We start from the raw sequence: 8,929 nt of genomic DNA on the forward strand, positions 1-8,929 counted from the left end.
AGCTGCCAGGCTTGTTTGCGGGTGGGAAATGGGGCAAGGAGCGCTTGGGAACCCTGGAGGGAGGTTGCTGGGGGGGAGCTTTTGGATGGTTTCCCAAAGGAAAGGCTGTGGCTGTGGCAGGATGGGGGTGAGGGTGCAGAGCCATGGTGATCAGCATCATCCTGGCACCTTGACATCAACAGGGAGAGGGGCAGCGGGAGCAGGAGCAGCAGAAGGGTTGGGGAAGCATCCCGCAAACCTCCCTGTCTCTCCGCAGCCATGAATCCCTACGTCAACTGCTCTGGCCCCGAGTTCCCCCTGCCCCAGCGAGACTTTCCTGTGGAGCCCATCAGCCCTGATTTCTGCAACAGAACTCACCTGGAGACCATGTTCGACCCCAAGGATGCCAACCTGACGGAGGAGCAGCTGCGGGATAAGTACCTGGGACCTCGACGGTCCAATTTCTTTGTCCCTGTCTGCGTCATCTACCTGCTCATCTTTGTGGTGGGGGCTGTGGGCAACACGCTCACCTGCATCGTCATCCTCCGGCACCGGTTCATGAGGACACCCACCAACTACTACCTGTTCAGCCTGGCTGTCTCCGACCTGCTGGTGCTGCTGCTGGGGATGCCGCTGGAGCTGTACGACATGTGGAGCAACTACCCCTTCCTGCTGGGCGCCAGCGGCTGCTATTTCAAGACGCTGCTCTTCGAGGCCGTCTGCTTCGCCTCCATCCTCAACGTCACAGCCCTGAGCGTGGAGCGCTACATCGCCGTGGTGCACCCACTCAAGGCCAAGTACGTGGTGACCAGGAATCATGCCAAGAGGGTCATCGTCACCATCTGGGTCTTGTCGGTTGTCTGCTCCATCCCCAACACCAGCCTCCATGGGCTGCAGCCTCTCTATGTGCCTGGCCGAGGGCGGGTGCCCAATTCGGAGATCTGCACCCTGGTGAAGCCACGCTTAACCTACAACCTCATCATCCAGATCACCACCATCGTCTTCTTCTTCCTGCCCATGGGGACCATCAGCGTCCTCTACCTGCTCATTGGCCTGCAGCTCAGGAAAGAAAAGATGCTGGAGGCCTTGGGAGCCAAGTCCGGCAGTGGCCGCGACTGCCACAATGCCCGGGGGCAGAAGAAAGGCAAGAGGAGGCAGGTCACAAAGATGCTGTGTGAGTCCAATGCTGGGGAATCCAATGCTGGGGATGGGCAGAGCCAGGGAGTATCTCCCAAGGCTGTGGTGGGAGGGTGCCGGGTGGAAACTGGGGCACAGCCAGTCCAGAGCTGCTGGGTCATACTGGAGGAAGGCTGCAGAGCTGGCTCATGGGGTGTTGGGGCAAAGGCAGATCTGGTGGCTCCAGTCCAGCGGTGGGGATTGCTGGTGCCAGCTCCCTCCCAGCCACAAGACCTCCTCTCCTCCAGGAACGTGCTGGGTGAGAAAGGGAAAGGAGCTGGGATGGGATGGGATGGGATGGGATGGGATGGGATGGGATGGGATGGGATAGGGGAACCTGCCCCCGGTCCCCTAGCCCAGACCTTGTGTGCTGGTGGTGGTGGTGGGTTTTCCCAGAGAGGGACCAGTTCCTAGCCAGCCCTGCAGCCTCTGCGACCGACCTGGGGCAATGATGCACTGACCCAAGGCTGGAGTGGAGCATCCCTCTGTCCCACTGCTCTGTGCCGTTGCTCCCCTCCCCAGCCCCAGCCCCACAGCCTCTGACCCCCTTCCCAGCAGCAGGAGCTGGCTGCCCTTGGGTTGCTGTCTGTCCCCGGCACGCTGACCTCTGTGTGCTCCCAGCCCCGTGACGGCACAGCGATGGCGGGTTGCCCAGCCCAGTCCATCAGCGGGGCCAGGGCTGCTTCTCTGCCATGTCCCAGACAAATGGTAACTGCTCTCCAGTTTCCCCCAGCACCAGGGCTGGGAGGGGGAAAAAGGGGGACTTGTCTCCGCATGCCATGGAGATGCAGCGTGGCACAGGTATGGCATCGTGTGGGTATGCATCAGCAGAGTTGGGTTATAAAAAAAAAATCAACAGAGCACAAGGAGAGGGCGCAAATAGCTCTCACGCCTTGGACTTGGTTGTGCCCCACGGGTTACCCAGTTAGCGGGGAGCACTTTTGCTTTGCTTGCAGAGGTGGAGGGGTGCCTGGAGGCTGGATGCCCACAGACGCATCCCCCAGCCATGCTGTGGGGCTGTGGTGGGGCCAGCTGACTGCCGGTGGGGAGCAGAGAGGCATGGCACAGCACCATCTGGAGCAGCCCTGGCAGGAGATGGAGGGAGGGAGATCCTGCCCAGATGTCCAGCCCCTCCATGCCAGGTCAACAAGGCATTGGGGGGCCCTTCCCCCCTCCCCCTTCCTCTCTCATGTGGTTTTTTGGGTGTTCTTTGCTATGGCCGAAGCTGAAACAGGGCAGTGCTTGGCCAGGGACTGGAGGTCCCCGGAGGGGTGAGCCCTGTACACCCAGTAACACCGGCTTCTCGGCTCCCCACAGTCATGCTGGTGGTGGTGTTCGGGATCTGCTGGGCCCCCTTCCACACCGACCGCCTTGTCTGGAGCTTCGTCTCCACCTGGACCAGCCACATGCTCCACATGTTCCAGTACGTCCACATCATCTCGGGCGTCTTCTTCTACCTGAGCTCGGCCGCCAACCCCATCCTCTACAACCTGATGTCCACCCGCTTCCGGGAGATGTTCAAGGAGGTGATGTGCCACCCCGGCCACCACCCACCACGGCCACGGAAATACTCGCCCAGTGTCACCCGTGCCACCACCCGCAGCACCGAGTGCGAGCCCATGCCCAGCGCCAATGGGCTGCCCCTCTCTGACGCCGAGGAGTACGAGCTGGAGGAAGTGGAGGGGGGCCAGGCCACCACGCATGCAAGGTCCCTCTGATGATGAGCAGGAGGACACGGGGGAACTGGGACCGGCTTCCCCCACCACCAGCATCCATCTCACCCTGGCACCCATCCCATGGTGGGGAGTGGGGCAGGAGCAATGGAGTGGTCCCCGCCTCTCTGTGCCATCCAGTTGGGATGTGAAGGCTGTTTTTCTCGTCAGCACTGCACTGGGGACACAGCAGCGGTGGCCATACTGTGCGCTGGATGCATTGCACCTGCTGCATTCAGCACTGGGGCATCCCTCGTGGTGCGGGGACGGCTGGCTTCTACGTCAGGGATATGCCAGCGATCCCCCAAAACATCCCATCCCTCCCGGCCCAGTGGGGTGAGCCCATGGGTGCAGGTGTCAGGGGTGTCAGGCACTCCAGGCTGTTTCGGGACACTGTGCTGAGTGGGTGCCCTGAGAGGTGCTCGCACCCAGGGTTCAGACCCACAGGGGCGGGAGAGGTTTGCACAGGCTGGAGTGGGGAAAGAAAGGTCTGTGGGTGCCTTCCCCCTCGAGACCTCCCCAGGGCCCTCTGGCACTGACATGCCCCTGATTTTCATGCACATCCCTTTGGTGGTGCCAGCCGGTGTCTGACTGCAGGGTGCCTGTACGGCTCCTTGCTCCCAGCCTTCCTCCCACCCTATGCCCCCAAGGGCAAGGGAAGGAGCGCGGCTGCTCCCTCCAGAGCCGGAGCCTGCAGGGGGAAATACAGGGCAATGGGAGCCGCAGGCTGCCTGCAGCGCTGAGGCGCAGCTCTGTGCCTTCCCCGGGCCCCACAAACACGCCCCGCTCTCCCCACTCCAACGCACATCTGGTGGGTGCCACCCTCCTCTTCCTCAGCCTGCCATGGTCCCCTGCACCCCCGGGAAATGTGGGGAGCCCTTCTCCATCCCTGCCCTGCACAGGCCGAGCCTCATTGGGAATTAAAAAAAGCCATTGGCCTGATCTGTGCCCTCGTTGTGTCCCGCAGCTCTGCTCCCAGCACAGGACTGAACCCGGGCCATCCTCCCGGGGGGTGACAGGCAGGCCATGCGGTGATGGGCACCGGGGTGTCCCACCGGCTCTGCCTGTGGGCTCTGCTGCCATGGTGGGTTTTCGGGGTCAGGCGGGCTCAGGGCACGGCACAACGGGATGCATGCACCCTTCCCAGTCTCCAGGATGCTCTGGCCAAGATGGAGCTGGGGCCATTGAGGGGGGGAGCTGCCTCCGGAGCGGTGGCGATCAATCTGTCCCCAGACACACAGCTCCGGAAATGTCACAAAAATGCCAGGGAGCGCAGGCTGCCTGGTTGTGCTCCCCCAGGCTGGAAGGACCCATCGATTTACTGTCTGAGATCGATGCCGCTGACTTCCTGGCGTACGCCAGGTCCTCCCGCAGGATGAAGTATCGAGGCTCTGAAATGCCACCTGAGGGGCTGTCCGAGCAGCTTGAGCTCTTGCCTCGCGTGACTTCCCCAGCCCCAGTGCCCCCCGGCCAGCCGGGGAGGCTCCCCTGGCTCGGCGTCCCACAGCGTGGATGTGCCAGCGGGGCTCACCGCTGAGCAGAAACACCAGAGGAGCAAGCCCCAGGCAGAGCGCTGGCAGGGGCATCACTGCCTGCTACTGCTCTGCTTCCAGCCCCTCCTAAGCACATCACACAGGGCTGCAGCCAGGCCAGCCACCCAGAATGGGCAGGATTTGGGGCTTGCAAACTCCCTCCTGCCCCCGTTGACCTGGTCCCTGGCTCGGGAGCAGTGTGGCCAGTTTCCCCCTACTCCCCATCCCCACAGCAGCGTCTGCTGTGGGCAAAGCCCTTCCTCAGCCCTTGTGGGGTCCTGCTGTGTGCTGCTAGGTGAGGGTGGGCGTGGGGCTGCAGTAACTTTGCACTTTGAGGTCCTGCCGGCTGCTCGCAGCCTTTCTCTGGAGGATGTCAGCATGGCCAAGGGCATCGAGATCCATCTATTTCCTTCCCTCTCTGGCTCCCATCGCTGATGGTCCTGGCAGGGGACAGCACCCTGGCAGCTGTGCAGGGCCCCTTGTCACTGCTGCGCAGGTGGACGTGACTGATGCCTCTTCGATGGCCATTATTGCCCCATCTCATTTCACCCGGCAGCTTCCCCGGCTGCAAATCTGCAGGGAATGGCTTTTTAATAGGTGGTCAATAGCATTTTATTACGCAGTGACAGCTGCTTGCATGGAGCTTCGGGGTCCCTCGTGCTGCGAGTCAGGAGGACGCATCCCCCTGCTCATGAGCAGCTGGGCTGTGTGAGGGTATGGCTGCGGCTGCTGCAGCTCAAGCTCCTTGGTCAGTGCCAGAGGACAGTGTGTGTGTCCCCAGGGTTTTTTTTGGGGGGTCCTGGGGCTCAGCACAGCTGGAGTGGAGTTCAGAGCAGCCAGAAAGGTGAGGCACTGGCTTCGCCTTCATCCAGTCTTGTGTCCCCAGTTGCCCTGCCATCTGATCTGGGACTCCCTGTCCTCCTCGGCTACCCCAAATTCCTCTCTCGGAGGTGCAGAAGGAGAATGTGCTGCTCAGGCCCCAGTGTCAGGTGGTGATGCTGGGGGCTGCCCCACCACCCGCCCCCCCGTGCACAGCTGGGCCAGGGATCACCCTGAAAAGCACCCCGAAGGCTTGCCAAAGCCGCAGCTGCAGCACAGCCAGTGGCACCTCCTGGGTGAAGATGTGCAGGCAAACTTTGCTCCCCTGGCCGGGGTTTTGTGACAGCGTGTGGAGACAGCCCCATGTCCCCAGGTACCGCATGCCAGCCAGGCTCACAAGAGATGCTGCTGTTGAAGGGTCCCAGGCAAGCCCTTTAATCCCGTAATTAATTTTAGTAAAAGCTGCAGTCAGGGCATGAAACCTAACAAAAAAGGAACTGATCTTCCAGGGGAGAACGATTTCACGGAGAGGGTTTTACACCTTTTACATCACCAGGAAGGCAGTGGCTGTCAGCTCCTGCCTGCCTCAGGCTCATTGCAGCCCCCCCAGAAGGGAATTTATGGAGCCTGCTTGCTCCAAGGATGATGCTCCCCACTGCCCTGTGCCCTTGGGGTCAGCCTGGTCCCCTGCCACCTTGCTGGTATAAACCAGAGGGATTATTCCTGCCGGGGAGGTGGTATAGAAGCAGAGACCCCTGGGGGGCGAGGCAGCGGAAGCCAGGGATGGGGCAAGTTGCTCCCACTGCTCCCACCCATGTAACTGGCTGGGGGGATTGACAGGCACTTCAGGATGGCCGTGCGGGAAGGAGGATCCCAAAACACTGCCTGGGAGTTCTCACCAAGTAAATAATCCTTTCAGGACCCAAGGGAGGCTGGAGGCGACAGAGCAGAGGGACGTCGGGGGGCCAGTAGCGGGGGGGGAGTGAGCGGATGCCATTGCTCCGGGTCTTTGCTTGGAGCTGGGGGAAGCATCTCTCTGTCCCTGCAGTACAGAGCACGTGGCCGAGTTGGGCTCCACGCCACCCTCTCCTCTTCAAACGCTTTGTTTCCAAAGAGCCGTTTCCCAAAAGTTGTCCATCTGTCCTCCCAGATTCACGGCAGCATCTGTCCAATGGCCAGTTCCTGCCTAACCACCCGCTCCCAGCCCTGGGGGAACCCTCCTGCCCCCCCGTGCCCACTCAGCACCCCCATGGCGAGCACCCATCCCTCCTCCATCACGTCCAGTCCCACTCCCAGGAGACTCCCTCTCTCCCAGCAGCTCGTGGAGCTGTTTTCTCCCCGCGCTGCCGCACACCCTGAGTGACACAGTATCTTCAGAGCTTCCAATAAAAAGATTTATCACCTTAGCTTTGGGGATTAAAAAGCAATCCATCTGTGAGGCTGCCCCAGCCTTGTAAGGCTTTTTTTTTTGTGCTGTGGTTGTTTGCAACAGGCATGGGGTGGTATTTTTTTTTCCTTTACAGAGCCAAACTCAAGTTTTACAGTGATTGCCTTGTATATTTGGAGCCATGATAGATGGCTCCAGAGAACGCCAGTGGATTTTTTTGCCTCCCCTCCTCAATAAGCCAAGGGAAGGATTGTTTTTTGCTTCCTTCGTGTAGCCGTGGTATGAGGAAAACTCATACAGCGTGAATTTGGCAAAGCCCTCGCATGCCTGGGAGCGAGCGGTCCCTATCTGGGGCCAGGCAATGGGGTGGATTCAGGCTGCCCAGCTATGGATATGGCATGGCAGCCTTTCCCACCGAGCTCCCAGCCTTTGCGAGGGGAGCAGGAAAGCAGGAAAATGTAAATGCCAGGAAACCGCAGGGATGTGCTGGGTTTGAGCTCGGCACTGATTTAGGTTGCTTTTTGAACTATACTTAAATTATTCCTCTTACTCCAGGATAGTGGTGGTGGTGAAAAGCTAACACCTAGTGCCTGCAGACTGGTGATGGGCAACATAGAGGTAGGCAGGAGGACAAACGGACAGGTGAGGGAAATACATGTAGGGTTTGATTCTGCTCCTCAGGGACACCCGCGGGCTCAGTTTTTAGCCGCACACTGAAGGCAGCCCACCTTCCTGCCTGGCTCCTCGGTGGCTTCCCAAAGAGGCAGGACTCATGTAGGAACCAGCTTTCCAGGCAGACGTGTGCTGCAGGGAGGCTGGGAAGAGGCGATGTGGGAAGCACAGCCCAGCCCAAGGGCCCTGGATGGAGGGGCTCAGCCACGGCTCTGGATGCTCGGGCTGACTCACAGCCATGTTGCGGTGTGACTGTCACCTGCACTGGGGATGGTTTGCTCCATGTCACAGCAAACCCAAGAGCCCTGGAGGGGCTGGGCCACATCCTTGAAGGGATGGGCTCCCCGTACCCCACCTGTCCCCACTTAGGGCACAGAGGGAGGGGACACGCTTTGCTAGATGGGCAAAGGGCATCTCCAAGAAATGAAGGTCTGTGTGTTAAGGACTCCCCTACCTGAAATCCCACCGTCCTCATGGCAGGGTGATGGGAAGGACAGACGTGCGATGCACAGTGCCCTTCCCACAGCCTAGCAGCAACACGCAGGGACAATTTCAGGGGAAAAGTGGCCCATTAAAGCCACCGGGCACCTTCACAAGCATAACCTAGGGCAGGATTAAAACCCCGCTGCAATGGGTTAGAAGAGACAGACTGTCTGGTTAGCCCACGCCTTTTCCCAACGACGTGTTGTTGCTAAAGATGACAGAATTGATGTCAGAGGAGCCTGCATGATGCTTAATTTGGTTCATGGGGACACTTTGGTTAAGAAATGAAAGTGAGGCATAATTAGCATGGCATTAAGTGGATAAAAGCTGGCTGGATGGCAGAGCTCCAGGGCAAGCAGGGACTGCTAACAACTGGCTGCGATTGCCGACGGGACTGGGGGGATCACACTCAGCCCCAGGCCCCTACATTGTCCCTGAGCATTGTCCCCAAGCAGATCCTGGGACTAGGGGGGTGCAAGTGGCAGACCCCAAGATTGACCTGTGGGACAACAGTCTGCAAAGGGCCTCCCCCCAGCCTGCAAAAGCCATGTTTGGGGTCCCCAGCACCCAGCTCACATGTCCCAGGGGTCTGCCCTGGTCCCCTGCGTGGATGGGGATGAGGGGACACTGGCTTGCCAGGCCTCATTGGGATGGAACAAATTCCAGCATGAAGAGGATGGCTAGGATGCCCAGACTGGAAAAAGCTAACTTTTATCTAGTTTTATATATGCTTAGGACCAGTGAAACATGAGCACATGTTCCCAAGGGTGGTGGTGAAATCCCTTGAAGGGAAATGCCCCCCCACGGATTGGGTGCTTTTCTGTAAGCTCCTTCCAATGCAGTTTTGAGGGTATTTACTTCTGCTAAGGACCCAGTCTGTGTTACAGTCAGGAAGGGAAGGACAGCCCTCGCTCCCCAATCCACTCTGCCCCGACAGCATCTTCCCCTCCCTCTCAGCATCCAAAGCACCCAGTGGTACCTGGGGTGACCCCCTCCAAAATGAGTTTGCAATGAAAACAAGTAAAAACCCAAGACATGGACCTGCGCTCAGAGCTAGACCCCAGCTGTCCCTGCTGCAACATTATTATAGCAGCAGACTTTAATTACAGGGTTTTATCGCTCTTTGTGCTTATCATGGCAGCCAGGGCGAGTTTGCCTTCTCATTTGGG

At 59.5% G+C, this 8,929-nt stretch overlaps 1 protein-coding gene across 1 annotated transcript; it reads left to right on the forward strand.

The window, feature by feature from the left end:
• The first annotated feature begins 258 nt into the window (after window positions 1-258).
• Window positions 259-2,873, forward strand: NMUR1 (neuromedin U receptor 1). Its single transcript, XM_075717073.1, has 2 exons — window positions 259-1,153; window positions 2,473-2,873. The coding sequence occupies exons 1-2, from the start codon at window positions 259-261 to the stop codon at window positions 2,871-2,873; spliced, it is 1,296 nt and encodes a 431-aa protein (XP_075573188.1).
• Window positions 2,874-8,929: the final 6,056 nt, after the last annotated feature.

This window comes from Pelecanus crispus, chromosome 9 (assembly GCF_030463565.1).
Source record: "Pelecanus crispus isolate bPelCri1 chromosome 9, bPelCri1.pri, whole genome shotgun sequence".
NCBI lineage: Eukaryota > Metazoa > Chordata > Aves > Pelecaniformes > Pelecanidae > Pelecanus > Pelecanus crispus.